General features: G+C 41.1%; 1 protein-coding gene across 2 annotated transcripts in view; it reads left to right on the top strand.

Annotated features, from left to right (window-relative positions):
- Positions 1-6,583: 6,583 nt before the first annotated feature.
- LOC102293264 (disks large homolog 4) overlaps positions 6,584-19,286 on the top strand; it is a 62,593-nt gene continuing 49,890 nt past the window's right edge. Inside the window, exon 1 of one of the 2 annotated variants that reach the window (XM_005922213.3) lies at positions 6,584-6,842. In XM_005922213.3, the coding sequence (XP_005922275.1) occupies positions 6,813-6,842 (30 nt within the window). In that variant the 5' untranslated portion in view covers positions 6,584-6,812. Of the gene's footprint in view, positions 6,843-15,655; positions 15,766-19,286 lie in introns of those variants that run through there. The other variant, XM_042220878.1, reaches the window with a different exon arrangement.

The following is a 19,286-nucleotide window of genomic DNA, read 5'->3' as shown; positions in this document are numbered from 1 at the left end:
CCAAAAACAATCAAACTTGGTGACAGTGGGAAGTAAAAATTCCCTTTTAACAGGAAGAAACCTCTGGCTGAAACATAATCTGAGCATCCATCATTGTAAATGTATATATAAAGAAGGGGTCTCCAACGCCAGTCCTCAAGAGCTCCTTGTTCCAGCACACCTGAATCAAATGAATGGCTTGTTACCAAGTCTTTGCCGAACTTGATGGCATGCTGAAGAGGTAATTCAGCTGTGTTGGAGTACAGCTGCATCAGTAGCTTTTCAGGATTGAGAGTTGGAGACCCCTGATATAGAGAAATAAGGAAAATGCGTACTAGGCTCACTTTAAGGGTATTTGTGCACCAATCAGAATTTAGAAGTATTGCTCAAATTAAATTGATGTTTGATCATCGACATAAACGGTGGACATAGCTATTGTGATGTCTTCCAGTGTTTCCTCCAGGACCGTGTTGGTTTTTAAAAAACTAGATATGATGAGGAGGGTGCGTCTGACCTTGAAACTGCATGCTTTCTAGTTGTCAACTTGTCAATCACAAGTGGTTAGCCAATGAGAATACTTCAGATAATCCTGTATTTTTGAAACAGCATGACTGATGTTTATAAAATAGACATTTTTTTTCTATAAGAACCAAAATGAATGATTGAGAAACTCACCAAGAAAGTATTTACGAAGCTGTTTTTCCATAAGCTGCTATAAAACAGGAAGTCTTTGTGTAACCACAGCTACTGCCCTCTGGTGGCCGTTAGATCAAATGGAAGTTTAAGGCACTTCTGTCTGTACTGGCTTAATTTTTTTCCATTCTGGAAGCTGTAGTCATGATATTTACTTTCTATGTGTTTGGCAGATGCTGTACATCCTAACAAAGAAGACTGACTTAAATCTTGAAACTTGGATCTCAAAGACATTATGTGATTCTTTGCCACAGGAAGCACCTTTTTCAAATCATTATTCATTAAGTCTTTTATTTGGCTTTTTCAAAATGTCATAACCAGCAAAAAAACATGAGGTATACTGTGTTTTATAAAGCCACTAGCTTTTGAAAAATATAGTTTGCATAATGAAATTTTTGTAATAAAACCAGGTAGAATTATATCTGCTTCCCGTGAGCGCAGAAATATATACTTATGCTTTCATTTTCACCTCTGTTGAAGCTTGAAAGCTGTAAAGTACCTGAACCCTAAAACCTGCTGTCGTGTACCTACTCAGACCATGCAGTAGCAATCTGAGTGTGACAGTTTCCATCAGAAGCAAATGCTGCATACATCAGGCAAATTGTTGAACATCTGCCTTGGGACATGCAAAAATCCCAGAATCCAAACTGCAGCCTGCTTCCCGAGGAAGCACACATGGCGCATTGTACATGTCAACTGGGGTACAGATAGTTTATTTCAGGGAAGTTGCAGTAAAAGTGAGAGCAGACAGGCCCAGCAGTCATAATGATGCCCACAAATAAGCCCAAAAAGTGACACTTCCCCAAGTGAGTCTTGATCCACTTGTAGGTGTCTCCTGTCTTTGACAGCCAGGGTGTCGGTTTTTAAATCAGCTGAATTTTTTGGACAGAGAAAAGAAATTTGGCAAGAGAAAATCCAGCAAATGTAGTCTTGTGTTTCACACTGGAATATAACTTACATTACTTAACTGATATTAATGTTTAAAAGAGCCTCTTTATAGATTTTTGAATGTGAAATATTTGACATTACAATAAGAATATTATTATTCAGGAAAAAAACACTCCACTATATTGCATGAGCAATATCCTTTAGCTTGAATAAAGATGACCCCATGAAAATATTCCATCTCCCTGTGACTACAAGTAGATCTGGCGAGTGTCCAACGCAGCAGCCCCATGATCTGGATGTTCTGCCTGGGTTTAGCCTGTTTAGATGACCAGTGCTTGTCCTTGGCCTACTTTTTTTGTCAGAGGCACACCATAGATCCAAAAGACTTTAAGCTCAGCAACACAGCAGGATGGAGACGACATATTTATGGGTGAGTGCTTTCTCAAGTCTTGTTAAAAGACTATTATAATGGAGGTTTGTGGATGTACATGAGTGGAAATGCTCTCAGTATTCAAGCTCGTCCATGGGGAGAGGTTTTTTCTCTCTTTGCTACTCCTAGCATGATATATTTTTAACAGCATGTGTAAGTGCGTGTGCCTTTGTGCATGTGTGGGTGTTGCACGGGCAATGAAAGGGTTCTTTTCTTTTGGTTTTAAGATATATATTTTCTCCTCATTTACATAATGAGCATGAATATTATGCTGTTTTCTTGTGACTGATTTTTTTCTTCTTCTGTCTGGGCCTACACTTTTCATTATTTGCACCAGAAGAATCAGAACTTTGAGAATGTGAGAGTACTCAAGTTTTTGGCACAGGAAATGTGAGCGTAGAGCTGTTAGCTCACTCAAGAGCAGAATTATATAATCTTGTATACAGGTCAGCCATATTAGGATCATCTTCTGAGAGAAAACGCCTGTAGAGTATGCGGATCATAACTCAATCCAATCCTTTCATATGCATAAAAGCTCATACGCGCCACTTACGACTGAACATGTACATTAATCACTGTCACAGTAAACAGATCACCTCACGCATATGCTGGTGCAGCCTTACATTAATTACTAATGTATTCACACACACACACACACACACACACACATGACGTGTTCCCATTTTCCCACTAAAATATTTACACAGACATGTATGAAATGCAGCTGTGTTCACTTCCATACTGGGAACTCACGTTAGATGTATGCATTTTACATAAACGGCCACGTCTCTGTTTACGCGTTCATTGCAGAAGAGGAAGCCGTCAATTCTGTCGGCAATCAGGGCTGGGGACATAATGAGTGCTGACATAGAAATGCGCAGTTAAATGAAAAACACAAACCTAGCATCATCACAGATGTGAGAAGTGCAAACAATTATCTGTGACATTTACAGATGATTTGTAAACCCATTTCTGCTGCCACTTAGTCAGGAATAGTTTAGTAGAACAGAGCACAGGAGTGCGCTTTAATACACAATAACAGAGTACTGCAACACGGAGAAGGAATCACACTAGACTTAATTGTTTTGGGGGTTTTTTTGTTCTTTTTTATTAAACTAAAATTAATATCACTTGATTGATATCCAGGAAATTAATTAAGAGTAAGTTGAGAGGACAGATTCTGACTTTTTTCATTCCCTTAAATCCAGCAGGTATGCTGAAGCAGCTTTCTTTTTCACTTTGTTCTTTAGGGTTTGTTTGTTTATTGGGTTTTATCTTTAAATTTCTATTCCCTTTCTCTATCAGCCAAGAAGAGATTCTTGAAAAATGTGACAATAGGTGACAAAATCCACTTTGGTCCGTGTGAAAGCCTGTAACAATTTGTTTTACACTTAAATAAGCGTTTTTTACAAGTGCAAAAAGACTCTTTACACCGTCTTCCTCTTCTTTTTTGTAGAAAGTTCCTCTATGTGGTTCTGTCCCACTAATACTGGAAACACAAATAAGGAAGATAATTTGATTAACTCAGACTTCAGAAGCTTGATAATTAGGTTGGAATAGAAGTTGATTTCTTCACCAAACATGGCAGATTTTCTTTCTTATCACCTCCCTTTAGTAGATTCACCAGTGGCTATTTTACTTCTCTCTTGTAATTAAAGAATTTCTTTTTTTTTAAGAAAAAAATAATGGGCAAAAATTGATGATGGTGATGTTTTGAAAAATCCATTTCACTATCAATCAACTATAATGATATACACTCACCAGTCAGTTCATTAGGTACGCTTTTCTAATATCATGGGTTGTTGTCAGAGCTAACTTAATTCTTCGTGCTGCAAACATTGCTCCGAGATTTTGGTGCATATTGACATGACAGCATCACACAGTTTCTGCAGACTTTTTAGCTGTGCATCTATGATGTTGATCTCTTGTTCCTCCACATCTCAAAGGTGCTCTGTTGGTTTGAGATCTGTTGACTATGACATTTGAGACATTTGAGTACACTGAGCTGAACCAGTTCAAGACAGGATGGATCCATGCTTGCATGTAGTTTAAGCCAAACTCTGACCCTATGTTGCGGTAGATGTTAAGACTCATCAGACCAGGTGAGGTTTTTCCAGTGTTTTGGTGAATCCGTGTGAACTGTAGCATCGGTTTCCTGTTCTTAGCTGACAGGAGTGAAACCCAGTGTGGTCTTTTGCTGCTGTAGCCCGTCTGCTTCCAGCTTTGACATGTTGTGCATTCAGAGATCCTCTTCTGCATACCTTGATTGTAGTGAGTGGTTATTTCAGTTACTGTTTTTCTGTGATACCAGCGGTCACTGATCTCTGGCATCTTCACCCAGAGAACTGACTCTCACCGGATATTTTCTCTGTCCTGACCAATACCTGTAAACCCAAGAGACAGTTGTGTAGTAAATCCCAGTAGGTCAACAGTTTCTGAAACCAGTCTGGCATCAACAATCATACCGAGGTGAAAGTCACCTTAATCACCCTTTTTCCCATTTTGATACTCGCTTTGCCTTGACCTAAACTGTCTACATGTCTAAATGTTGCTGCCATGTGATCAGCCTAGATAACTGTGCTAACAAACAAGATGAACTAGTATACCTAATGATGCCCGGTGAGCTTATTTCCCTTTGATGACACATATGTGGCCCCTTTCCAATTTAAAAACAAACATGTATGTGGAAACTTGTATAGTCACCAGCTCTGACACAACACTGACAAACATTCAGAATTTCCTTGAGCTGCACAATAGCAACAGAAGACTGATTGTAACTGTGACAAGTTAGTCCAATTAAATTGGATGAAGTATATTAATCAATATTTCACTAAATAAAACGTGGCAGATTATATTTCCTTATTACACATTGCTATCTTGTGTAAACAACATCTTTCCAAGATGATCTGCAGCGCTGTATAATTTTTAAAACAGACAAAAGTAAGAAAAACTGAGTCTTAAAAGATGAAAGAAAAAAAAGCCTTGGGTTATAGTGCTTGAATCTTTAAATGCATTATAAATAGAGTTGTCAGAAGGCATCAAAGGCTAGTGGAAGTGAATAAATGTTATATGATGACCATTGAAATATTACTTCACTGTGCTCGAATCTCTGCTCATTAAACCTCTGTCACACAAAGCTGCCGTGCAACTTGTAATAAGTAAGGTTTGTAGTTCAGTAGTTGTAGTTCAGATGTGCGAATGTAAACTAACAGGCGTTTAATAAAGCGCAGAGAGGTAACTCGGGTCATCTGTCTGTCAAAGTACGACTACAAGTGTATTACTAACAGTAGGATGAGGCCATCTGTGAACACAAAGCGTTTCAGTTTGTTTCATTGCCGCTGTACATTTCGATCAAAGCTTCTACTCTCACCTGGGGAATAAACGTGTGTTCATCATTTTGAATTGCTTTACTTCTGCACCATTGCTCCAGCATTGTGGGGGGCTGGAAAGTGGGGATGTGGCTGGGTGAGGGGTGGATTTGTACAATTATAGAACTGATGATGTAAAGACACTAAAGCACACATTCCCCCTTATATAACCCCGAGTGGTACAGTCCACAGTCTTAAAGGCAGAGTGTGCTGAGAGGAGTGCATGCATTCTTTAATCTGTTTTAGTTAAACTAAACAAAAATGCGAATGAGGTGATCAAACAGAGGAGAAATCATATAACAATTCAGACGGAGAAGGGGCTAAAGAAAGTTTCAACGCATTATCATTAATGTGTCTATTTGGGACTATTTAACGTTGAAATATTCCTAAAATCGCAGATTATTACTGTCCTTTGTGCTCCTCTATAACCTGAGTGCATATTTGCACAGCCACGTGGAAATATGCTCAGGTGGGCAAATCCAATGCAGAGTTACTGACTCAGACCTCAGTCCTACAAGGGTGACCATATGACAACAACAAGCCTCCCTATTGCCATGGCAACAACTGCACCATTGCTAAGGCAACAGCTGCAGAGTGCTACAACAAGCAGAAAAAAAACCTTCATGTGTCTTCAGTTTCTTTCTTTTTTCCATCCGGTTAAAGCAAACTTCGGCTTCATGTGATCCGGTCTTCCCTGAGTCGCTCTCGCGGTGCTTCATGGTTTCTTTTTTTCTGTGATGCATATGTAATTCACACTCTCCTCCTCAACACATTTTCTTTCGGTCTAATTCCTGCTGTCTTCACACACATACACACACACACACACACACATGCATACACTCACGCACTCACCCACTCTCCCTCTCCTTTTCTCTCTCCTTCACTGTCCCCTCCCTCAGTTCTTCCTCTCCATCCTCGGCTGTTTCGCTGTCTTATTCTCCGTTTCTCTTTTTCCCCTTTTCTTTCCACAGTGTGACCCCCCCCCTCTTTTTTTGTTAATCCCACCACCCCTGCCTTCCATCTCCATCCTCCCTTTTCTCCATCTCTTTTTGTATTCATCCCATCTTTTCTCTTTCTTTTCCACCGTTCCTTAGATAGACTCACACCTTTCCTTTTCTCTGCTCTCTCTCCCTCTCTTTCTCTCTCTTATACTAAATTCTAAGACCACCCTCTCTCCTCTCTTCTCTTTTTTTCTCCTTTTGCTCACTCTCTCTATTTCTCTGTGGCCCTCCCCCTCCCTTTTCATGTTTCCCCCCTCCCTCCATCCTCTCTTTCCCTCGCTGGTTCAGTTAGTCAAAGAAGAGATTCACGGAAGGAGAGAAAAGGGGGGAAAGGCAGGACGAGAGTGAGAGCGCAGGAGTGGGGCAGGCTGGGGAGAGGGGTGTGGGGTCTCAGCCCTCTGTCGTGGGGGGTTGGGGGGGTTGAGATACACCCCGATATTTGTTTTAAGTACCATGGACTGCCTCTGCATTGTGACTACAAAGGTAAGCCTATCTGTTGTTCATTACTCTAGCTCTATGTGTGCGTGAAACAGAGTGAGAGGCACCACAACTGGAACTGAACCGGGAAGAAAGCAGCCAGCTTCCTTCTGCCATCTCTCAATTGTGGGAATTTGCTGTCTTCATGACATTTCTCGTGTTGTGCATTGTTTCGATCTTTGTGTTCGTTTTGAGCATTTGAACATTTCAGAAAAGCCTCAGTGCGAGCTGAGCTACCTGACTGAACACTCTTTGATATCTCCCTCTCTAGATGACCCTCTCTCCCACTCTCTGAATCTTCTACTCCGTGTCATGCTTTGTGAGTGTATGAACAGGGGCTGGCTGACCTGCGTGGATGTAGCGAAAGCGGCAGAGATCTGATCCTCGGGTTGCCTGTGTGGGGCTTTGTGTCATGCCCGAGCTGCAGAGTGTGTCAGGCAGAGACCATGGGAGGGCACTATGCATGCTAATATTCCTCACAATTTCCAGCTGCTTTGTCCTAAACTCGACCGTAAGCACACGTGAAGCTTACCCACTGTGCAGCTGCAAACATCTGCAAACATAATGTATGAGCCACATGTTATATCACACACATGCGCTGCTCCAAGGAACCAGTACTAGACATGAGACTGACTAGAAAAAGGAACATGAAGTAGCTTCAAGTCTGTTGTCCAAGCCTATTTGTTCAGATGTCCAATACCTTAAGACCTTCAGATCATATATATATATATATAGATATAGATATAGATATAGATATAGATATAGATATAGATATATATAATTTTCTGATGGACATACCTACACAGCTGCACACAGATTCAAAAGGAGGTGAGCAGTGTACTATAGCAGCTGAACCTGAATGCAGATTCTGGCAGGAAGTGATGACAGAAAAAAGAGGAAAACAAAAATACACGCAAACACACACACACACAGGCGTGTGAAGGTGCTGATCATCTGAGATTTCCATTTGTTCTTAATTTGTGGAGCAGGCGTGAGTGCAGCTGGTCCTTTCAGATGTATTACGTAAACTTGCGCTTAACTGTGGCACATTACATTCATTTGCTTATCAAGCTCTCAGTTTCCGTGGCAACAGAGATTAGTGGTTAAACACAGATAAGTAGGTGCAGTCAGATGAGGAGGGAGACACACTACGCGTGTACAGCAAAGTACATTAAACACATTTTTTGTTTGCGAATTTCACACCATTTCACGTCCTTCCCTAATGACAGAACTTCCACACAGGTAGCTGCTTTTTGGTTCTGCAAAGCAGTTTTTGTTACCTTGCACCGTGCAGTGTGACAAATTCATTGAGAGAGAGAGAAGGGGGGCAGGAAAGGGAAATTTCAAGGTATTTCTCCTCCCTGGAACACCTGCACCTCGTGCATTTTGTTTTACATCACTGAGCTTAGGACAAGAAGAAGAATAAGACTGTAAGTAAAAGACCACGGTTGGTAACTGTGGGTTTTTCACCCAACCAGTTCCAGAATTCTGCATCGCTTTCAAAGTGTGAAAAGACTTAGTGTAAAGCTGGCACAGAAAACCCAAGTATTGCCAAGAACTTGTGAGACAGATGGTTGGTTTATAAAAGGAAAGGTGAGAGCGCATAGATGTGCAAAGTTATGCACCGACTGATTGGCTAAGCAGCTCTTGGACTGGCAAATGAAATGGCTATTCTTGGAGCGCCTAGATGACCGTTTCACCCAGAAAAATGAACTAAACCTTTGTCACTGGGGATTGTTTGTTAAACACTAACCAGATATTCACAAGAGAGCCTACGGTTCACTTGGATATGCCACAAAACTTGGTGTATTCCTTTAAATGCGCATTATTAAACTTTAATGGAGGCAGGCTGAACTGCAGGTGAGGAGTGTGGCTTGCCACCACGTAGCAGATGACGGGCGAGCAGCTCCCTGAGCGAGCTGTTCCGGGACACCCACGTGCTGTATAACAAGTTATGTGAACAATGCCGCGTTCCCGTGCAGGTCTTTGCACAAAGTTTTTGTGTGTGGGTGAAGCCACAGTCAGCTGGTGAGTGACAAATATCTGATACCGCTACACAGAGCACACCAACTAGAACCGGAGCACTGCTGTGCCGTGCTCTTTGACGGTTAAAAGGCATCCCCCACTGAGTCGGTGGGTTGAGTATTTTGGCGAGAAAAGTCAGGCTGAGAAAGGATGTCTTTGAGCGAAAGAACCAGAATTAGTACAAATTTGTGAGGAAAGCCCATTTTGGATAAAAGATGATTTCATCCTCAAGGTAAAAGTGCAAAAGTTGTGTCCCTTTCTTTTTTTCTTACAGTTCTTATGACGCTATTACTTTTCTCTGTCCTCCTACACTGACAGGTTCAAGTTTTGGCTTGGATAAAATTTGAAGTAACTGCAATTTGACTGTAATCTTTTTATTTATAATTCATGGAGCAAATGACCAGGAAACACTCGGCATTTCAATCGATTCTCCTGAGCGAATTGGACTTTTTAGCAGCTTATGTAATTTTCTGCTCCTTCCCACACTAAAATCTCTGGGAAAAAAAAAAGAAAAAAAAGCAAGCAGTAAATTGCAACATATGATGCCGGTGAATCATACACAAGTGTCATTACATAACATTTAGAACTAGAATATTAGGGCATATCGAGGAGACGTCACAAGATTTATATTTAGTTGCGTGCCTGACAATACCTTTGACTCTCCCTCCCTGTATGGCACTGAGTCAGAGAAGGATGGGTCGGTAATTTGAGAGGCGCGAACACAGATGATGCGCATAGTGAAAAGGATTTATGCTCGAAAAGCAACTAATCTTAATTCTATCTTTGAGAAAATTGCTGCAATAAATCCACGTTCTCCTGTGCGGTACGGAGCACATGCAGTGCATTTCTGTTGCCTCCTCTTCTCTAGCCTTTTTTGATCATCACTCTTTTCCCTGTTTGTCACTCTCAATCCACTTCCTATTTCTACAGACCTTTTTTTGTGTCCTTTTTGTCTCCTTCACCCCTGTAATCCCTCTCTCGGTCCTCTCTCCCAGCCTCCTCTTTCCTTTATCTCATTTTACCTCCTCCCCCCCATCCCTCCCACTCTGCTCACTCTACTCCTCCCTGCTCTCTGCTCTGTAGCTTACCTTCTGCCCTCTTCTTCAGCACTTTCGAGGCTTCCCTAGTTAGTGCCTTTTTTCCTCCAATGAATTATACATTTGACAAGATGTAGTCAAAGTCAGCATCTTCGCGTGCGCTTGATTGGTTTCATGTATGGCTACATCTGACATGAGCATCTTCTTCCCTGGATTTGGTTTTACCACTCACATTTTTTCAGTCTATATAAATATTTATATAATGTGGATGTGTGTTTATTGTGTGTGCGTGTGTGCGTGTGTGCCTGTGCGCTTTCAAGGATAAAAAGCTTATGGCTGCTGTATCTTACGCTAGCCCCGAGAGTCTCCAAAATGGAGTTACAGTATAAGCTAAACCCCTCTGCTCGCAAGTCCTTTCGAGCCTCCTCAATATTTTTTCAAGTCATCCACCTTAACAAGCGCCCATTCACCATACCGTGTGATGCCAGTATGAATGTGTGCAGCAGTGTGTGCTGTGTGTCAGGATTAGTGATCCAGTGGAGAGCTCAGATGATCTCCACTCAAGGGCATGAACATCCATCAGGCCTTTGTATGCAGCCACAGAGACACTGATCCTGCCAAGTGTCTCCCAGGGCACAGTGTGCAAAGCAGAGCTTGCCCCAGTGCAAGACCGATGCCACGACTGCACTGTGCTGAGGGTCTCTGCTGGTCAGTTAAAAAGCACAGCAGAACAAATTTGTAGCTGTATAGAGACGGACAATTTATTTATTTATTTCCCCCTTCGATTGCTCTGTCGTTATTTCTGCTCAAATGACAGCTTGCTTTTGTGCTTGAGATGAAATACTGGAAAAAAATTCAGGGGTTAGCCATGATCTCCGTTCGTCTTTATGTATGTATTGCACCACTCACCCACACGTTCATTTGTTTTACCAAAAGAAAGCCACGTACACCTACATGATCAGACAGAATGCATGCAAGCTGTGGAGCATTTCGCTCTAGTGCAAGTAGCTTTTACACTGTGGATTGAAGCCTTGCTCAATTTAAAACTATGAATTTTTTGCCAATAAAACCCATTAGATTCAAATAAAGAGGAGGTATAAGATCACCGCTTCATATATTTGTATAATAATAATAATTATAACTAAGAAAGTCAAAATGCTTCATGTTAAGTTTTTTTCCCCCAAATCGTATGCCCATCAGTTGCCTTGTTTCACTATCTTAAGCCTGCAGAGTCAACACTGGTGAGGGCTCACTTCACGTATGAGTATATTTCAGCTCCTTTATGATGCTCATCATCCCCACCAGGCGCTTTAGCCAGCAAGAAGGCTGTTAAGAGCTTCTCTTTGTCAAATGCACACAGCACAATCTGTGCTCCTGCTTCTGCTGCTTCACTCTGCTCCACTGTTTCTTACGGTGAGAGAATGAGCAAAGCCTCATCCTTTCTTTTGAACTCAAATGGTTTGGTGCATTAGGTGGATATTCTGGTAGGGTAGATGCTCAGTCTGTGTCTTTAGTGCTTTTCTAGTTTCTCCTTTGAGCCTCGTTTTGGGCAGATGGCTACTTCTTTTGATTTAATAGGGCGATGTAACGTTAAACAGTGAACACGTATTTAAGCAACCTTTCCATTTTGTGCACTAAGAGTGCCACCTCCAAGGGTCTGATGCTCATTTTCATTGTTTTGGCTGTCAGAAGCATCGTCCATCCTCAAATTGTCCACATGACAGATGACAAATTAGATATATCATTGCTTGTTTGGGTTGGACACTTTGTCATTTCACATTGAGCGAGAAGGCTAATGGGGAGCCGTGAGCCTGCTACGGTAGACCGTAAGGAGGGCAGTGGCTGTCAGCTATACCGCTCCGTTCTGAGCAAACAAGAAACACAACAAAGTGTCGTGGCAACCTGGAAAATTCAAAATCAATAGCAATGAGAGTGTACATCTAATGATGTTGATAGAGTCGATAGAGGAGGCTCTGTCATCCTCATTAGGGTCAAGGAGGGTCAGGTTGTCGCTGGATCCTTATGTAATGACACATTATGCCCACATTGTAGGCTTTTTAGTTAGAGATCATATAACTAGCATGTCATATGTGGGGAAAAGAGGAAGGTCAAATAAAAGTGACGAAAACAAGAAAGCCAAGCTGATATCATTGATGTGGACTTGCAACAGCTTTGAAAGCAGGATCTTAATTTCTTAGAGAGCTGATTTTCTTTTTCTTTTTTTTTTTTGTAATACAGCACACAATGACATCTTGTGGCACATTAAAAAACTACAGCAAAGGAGCTCATGACAGTCTGATTAAGGAGTATTCATACACATTTCACATGCCAGTACCCTACATATGTGAAGCTCGGATGCTGCATTGGTCCATGCCAAAACAATAAAGAAACACACAGACACACTATATACATATATACACACAACACACACACACACACACACACACACACAAACACACACACACACACACACATATATATACTATAGTATATATATACAAATATATATATATATATATATATATATACACACAATAACAGCACACACACAACACCTACCACACACACACACCACACACACATATATAATATATATATATTATTACTTATATATAGAAATTTTAATATTACCATAATTTTTACTATTGTATTGTTCAATCCACTTCAACATTTGAAATATTATATATATATATAAATATATATAATATTATATATATATATATTACTATACATATATATATATATAATATATATATATTATATATATATATATATAGATATATTGCAGTGGGCCCTGTGTGTTTCCTCATAATTTATAGGGAGCATCTGAATTACTGTATCAGTGATTCATGAGCAGTCCCCCTGTCACAGGCACTCACATTCACAACAATCTCATCTGAAATTCAGGTCACGATTTTGGGGGTTTCGAACCTCCTGCCTGGCAAAGAGCACAAGACTGAACAGAGTGCAAGTCAAATTCGAATTATATGCTTAGTAACCCTAATGATAGACCTCGCTGCCTACATGTGTGGCTTTGGCCCTGAGTAGACACGGCACACGACGTGAGCTAATGACGCTATGAGAGTTCAGACGTAGTGACACCCAGCACAGTAACGCACAAGTGCACATATTTTCTCTGATTTGTTTGTCTCTGGCTTTGTATCTTCATGTTCCTCTTATAGGTGATGTCAGTTGCCTAGCAACCAAGCAATCAGGGCCCGATTGTTGCCATGACAACGTGGCAGGGGTATCATCATGGAGAGAATAGAGATGAAAGGAGGAAGGGAGGGAGAGAGGAGAGAACGGGAGAGATAGAGAGAGATACGGAGAGAGAGCGAGTGAGAGATACGGAGAGAGAGAGAGAGAGACCTGCCATTGAAGGGTGTTGATAATGTGAAGCCCACAGTGTGCAGGTAGGAGGATGACCTCTGTGTAGGCGCCGGCAGAGGATGCTCATGAATGCAGAGAATAGAAAATTAATGTTTGGTCTTATGTGGCTGGATTCGCGGGTTACACAGCATTTAACACTCTTCTAACGGGCTTCACTCCAGATGGAAATGTCACGATGTGCTTGAGTTGTCTTTAGTTACAGAGAGCGAAGCCGCGCAGAAGCCACAGCTCACTGTGTCACTGAGATCCAGAGGGCTGTGGGCCTAACCTCTGCAGGTGTCATAACCCATCCATCACCCAACAGCCATCCACTGTAAAACAGTCCAGTGGGGTCATGGGGCATTTTACTCTGTTTATTCCCCAACCAAATTTTGCCCCCCCCCCCCTTAATATAGCCATATAGCTGAAAGACATAAAAAGAGACGCAGCTGAAGTGCAATTTATGATGACGACTAAGCCTGTAAAGGAGTTATATTTAGTTAAAAATTTGGGCAATAGCGACTGATCAAAGACCACTCAAGTTTGTCTGAGATAAAAGCTTGAATGGCTACTACATAATAGCAATTGGACAAGCATCAGCTGTTATTAGCGATATCAGTATTTTGCATTAAGTCACGATGCATTCCTTAGAGAAAAGTTGTCTTACTCATTCATTGTTGACTTTATTAATGTGCAGTTTCTGGCTAAAGGGTGACGATACTGCTTCTAGTATACCTGTAGACAAGATTGTGATGTGGATAGAGGAATGTAAGTTATTACTTAAGAATTTGTACAGTTTGGTAGAGTGTCTAATGCTTACGTAAGAAACAGTATTTGCTATGGTTATATACAGAAAACAGACAGTATAAAAAAATATATCTAGAAACACGCTTCTTAAAGCAATCTCCAGGTCTTTGTGATGTGAAATGACTGATAAGATAAACATGAATTTGCTCATGTATCCTTGCGTAGGGATATGGGTATCAAAAAAAATTGTTTTAAAGTAAAAATACATTCTCATAACACCAGCCATGCAATTTACCAGTTATCACTGTGCTAGGCTATTGTGAAGTGATAAGGTGAGGAAGTATCACAGGCTATATTAAGATGCTATTTGCACCTAAAGTGAAAATTGTGATAAAAAAAAATATCCTTTATATAGAAAGAGACCTGAGCATTCAGACAATGCTGGCAGCTACTCTAAAGGTACAAATTACACAGACTCATCTGTCCCACCTAGGAGTATTTGTAATTAAATCAGCTTTCATGTTAGAGATTAAAAAGCTACAACACTAAGAGAAGGTCCGATTCATTTTAACCTTTAGAGGTAAAGAGCTGAACGTCATTTACTGCATCTCATATTTGACACACATCTTCAACAACTTCGGTGATCAGCACCCAAATATTTTTTCTACATGTCTATTATTAAATTTTATGTGCTTTATTAATTGATGCTATTGCAATTTAAAGAAACTAGGCTGCAAATTCAACAAAATGTTGGATCGCTGATTTTACAGCTTGCCGTGCACCAGTTGATTTCACTGTGGCAAAAGTTGTTACTATCCAATAAAAATATAAATATTCAACTTTAAAAAATTATTTAAAAAAAAAACAGATATTCTCTTTAGAAAGCAAAACTGGAAGCTGAAAGCAGAAAATGTTGGTATTTTTTCTTGCCTATATAAGAAGGGATTAGCTGGTTATCAACTTGCTGTCAGCTATTTGACCAAATAAACCTTCAAAGTGTTCAGTCCCCGTGTAACAGTGGTGACATGGAGATTTTTTCACTTCCCTAAAACATTCTAAACCTGCGTGAGCTTATTTACTCATTTATTTTATCTTCCGTGCTAAGCACATTGAGATTGCGTGCAATGCAATGAGCTATCTAGAAACAATTGCTATTGCCGTTAAAAGAGTGGAGGTGAAGGTGTACCCAGAGAGTTCACATTTGCGTCAAACACGCTCTCACGTTAGGTGACGTCTGTGTGCTTAATGGTGAGGCAAAGAGGGAGCAAAGAGCAGAGTGAGTGGAAGCATACTGTAAAAAGGAAAAAAAAACCAACCCAAAAATCATAGAAAAATAATATAAAAGGTTGTCTCTCTGCCTGTATGTCCCCTTCCCCCTTCCCTCCCTCCCTCACCGGCGGTGGCAAACATATTTTCTGAGTCACGGCTGGAGCAGGCAGCTGGTCGTCTCTTTTCCGACCCTTGCCTTTAACACCAAGATACATCCAACACCAACAACTCTCTGCTTCCAGGAAAACTCTCTCTCTCTTCGTCTGCTACGACACCCCCCTCCCCCCCTTCCCTCACTCCCCCTCCCTCTTTTTTTTATTCCCCCTTCCCCAGCCTCCCATCTTTCTCTCTCTCCCTCTCTCTCTCTTTCCTTTTCTCCCCATCTCTCTCCTCCTCTACTGCGGGTGTCTGGGAGGCTGTTTTTCCTCTGTCTCTTGCTCATGAAGGGCCGCACTAAGCTCCCTTCTCTCTGTCCGTGTGTGGTAGGTAAATTCACCTCTCTGTTTGTGTCGTTCTTCTCCTTCCATCCCTCTGTTGCTGCCTCTGTTTTGCATGTTAGCTCAAAGTCTGCTAGTCGTTCTGGCAGGCTTAGGGGAGGTCTCTACCTACATCTGTGCATACTGCATTGAACATGCTTGTAATCTGCTCCAGTGTCATGGATTAATCAAAAAATATGTGTCTGAGGAATTTTTTATTTATTTTTTGCTCTCCTTGTACGTGTGCTCTGGGTAGGTTTAATCATCCAGTTTGGGTATTACGTATGAACATGGCCCGGCACGTGTGGGTGTGTATGTACCAGTGAGCATGTTTCGAAATGCAGAAAGAGTGAAACTCTAGCAGACTTGTTGATTAAAGCATTACAGATTCATGCATGCATGTCTTTTATTCTACGTCTGGGTTGGTTCCCGCCTGTGTACGTCTGGGGATAATTCATATTCTTATGCACTTCTCTTCCCCCGAGGACTCTGGGACATTAGGCTAGTGTCCTTCTCAGATAAGGAAAATCATCCTGTTTAATCAGCTGGCATCGCTTTGAAAAAAGGTCATTTCATTTTTAGGGTTACAGTAAAGACTCGTGACCAACATCAGGTTAATGGGACACAGAGGCAAACAAATGGGTTTTCTTCTCATGTCCTGGTTACATCCCTACGTGCTGAATTACAGTTATTGAAGCAGTCGTGCAGGTTTGTGTAAAAAACAGGGCTACTCCAGCCTTAATTAGCTGACATGATGAGTCTCTACTTTGGCTGATCGAGTGTTTGGGACTAAGATGCCATTTAATGCAGTTCCACAAGCAGAAGCCACTGTGTATGCACATGTATGTGTTTGTGGTCGAACAGCGCTTTGAGCTGGTCATTATGGTGTATTTGACAGGTTGGACTGCAGATTTGTAGCTCAAGTAGGTCTGATTTAGGAGAGCCATTAAATTTACGGACTTGTTGATTAGAATACGAAATGCAGTCTACACAACGTGGGGCATATATAATGTTTTTTTGTTTGTTTGTTTTAAGTGTGCCAGCATGTTAGATTTTAAAAGGAGTAGATTAAACGATAGCTTGATGCAATTTCCCTGATTTAGTGCACAAAATGTTTAAAAAAATTATATACATCTCAAGAACTGGAGTTTGATGTTTTGATAACCTTTTTTATTATTATTCTTATTCTGGTTGTTTACCTCAGTTGTCAAAGACCAAAGATGTGTCAGTCAGATTGTCCTACAGGTGCACATGTGTCAGACATCAAGACATGAGTAGACCAGCCACTTCAGGTGGTCCACCATGAGATGCAAACTTCAGAAGTACTCCAGGAAAGTTTCAGAGGTTGGAATCAGTGTGCATGAGTGATGCACAGACCAAAGTATATACATATATAAAGAAATGCCTCATAATCCAGTGCATCTGTCAAACACAGCAGAAGTGGTGTTATTGATTGGATGTGTAGCACTGCTGGTGGAGTCGCTTGATGATTTTGCTTCTAATTGCAGCAGCGCGGTGATCAGTACATACATTAAGACTCCTCAGATCCAAAGTATCGCATTAGAACACGAGGAACAATGATCCAGCAGCAAGGCAGTCTTAAACATTCACCAAAAGCAATTTAGGAGGAGTCATGAACTTGACCTGGAGTTCAATTGAGATCCCAAACAAGCAAGAAGTGAAGATGGCTGCAATCCAGGCAACAGGAGGACCAGAGCATCATGTAGGCGTGTGATCGGGCAGTTGTCTGCGTGACAAATTTAGTTAAACTGGTTTGATCACATTAGGGGACCATATTTGAAAATGGTTGCAGCCTCTACATAGTTTACTTTATGTGGATGTCACTGCCCTGATATTGAACTGAAAATGACGCTGGGCCTCAGATACCATAGAGGTAGCATGCGTGAAGAGCCAACTTTGCTCCAGGTAGCAGAAACAAAGTGAAAATACAACTTCTCCATGCCAGTGCACGCCACCACATGTTCAACATCATGCTATTTCATTGTCTTATTTCATCACCTTGTACAGCTTTCTAATGGGTTTACTGGGCCATGACTGGCCAGGTGATCTACTCCATCATAGCTCAAACAGGATGCTGATGGGAGAGCAGATTTCTGTCGTATGTTTTTAATTTCGTTGTTAGTAAAATTTTACAAGGCCCGACTCGTTTGTGAGTTTACTACCTCTGCTCAACCAGTCGCTCTTTGTATGATTATGAAATGTGTCTTTGCAGCAGTTGTTTTGCACATTTGCACCGAGCATGATTATACTAATGACAACTGACCGTGACAACCGAGACTGAAGTTATCACGTATTTCCAAAAATCAGAAAGTATAAAAATGATCACCTCCTTTTACTGTTAGTCCTCATTCTGTTTAGAGCAATGGTGATAATATCTCTTGAACTAAACACTGCTTGCTAGATAACACAGAAGACACTTACAGCAAAGTGATAATTACTATGTTCGCTTAAGACACTGCTAGTCGGGCAGCTTTCTACCGTTATTTTAGGAAACTGTTCAGCTTGTCATAAAGATCTATGCTGGCCGTTCAAACTACGCCTACCAGCCACAACATTAAAACCTAATATTATGTGGAGCCCCCTAGCGCCAATAAAACAGCTCTGAACCATCTGTGATTGCAGGTACCAGGATATTAGCTGTAGATCAATTAAGTCCTGTGAGTTGTAAAGTGGATCGTATTAGTTTTCCCCACATATCTAACAGATGTTTGAGCAGGACTGACATGTGGAGAATTACAGGACAAGTTAAAGCTCTTTGTTCGGTTCTTTATTACAGTTGAAAGATGCTGTCTTTGCTATAAAGGTCTGCTATAATGGCCTGCAACACTGTTTAGGCAGGTAGTGCATTTCATGCAGCAAACATCCTCATGAATGCCAGGACCCAAGCACTGACCAGAGAATCATGCTGCCTCTGACATCTGCCTGCCATGTGCATGCACCCAGCTCTCACCATGATGTGCAACAGAACATGATTCATCAGACAAGGCCATCTTCTTTCACTGCGTAACTTCTGATGCTCCAGTGTAAGGGATCTCAGCAGTGGACGGGGGTTATCATGGGCCTTCTGGCAAACCGGTGGCCATACAGCCACATACTCATGTACCGCAACCAGCTTTAACCCTGTAACACCAAGTTATTGTGATCTCAACATCATTACACTGATGTTTTTTTGTTGTTGTTTTTTATTTGTCAGAAGGTTCAATAAACAGTTTGAACAGGTTTAAATAGAAAAATTACATTTTTTTGGCAATCATTTCATATTTCAGGCTTTGCAGGGTCACAATTTCTAGCAATTTCAGCTCAGGATATCAACCCATCAGTTAGCCTTTGCTCCCTATGTGCATCTGTGAGGCTCGGACACCTATGCCCCTGAAGACAGTTCACATATTTTACTTCCTTAGACACGTTTTATAGGGAATTACCACTCCAGATGAGCTGACTGGGTCAAAATCATTTGAATCCTTATACATCAGCTTAAGGTTAAAGGCATGTTCACTAGCTGCACA

The sequence above is a fragment of the Haplochromis burtoni genome, unplaced genomic scaffold (genome assembly GCF_018398535.1).
Source record: "Haplochromis burtoni strain Fernald_Lab_line unplaced genomic scaffold, NCSU_Asbu1 Contig_56, whole genome shotgun sequence".
In the NCBI taxonomy this organism is placed as follows: Eukaryota; Metazoa; Chordata; class Actinopteri; order Cichliformes; family Cichlidae; genus Haplochromis; species Haplochromis burtoni.
Note: the sequence above shows the minus strand (reverse complement) of the source record. Positions and strands in the feature narration are given on the sequence as shown.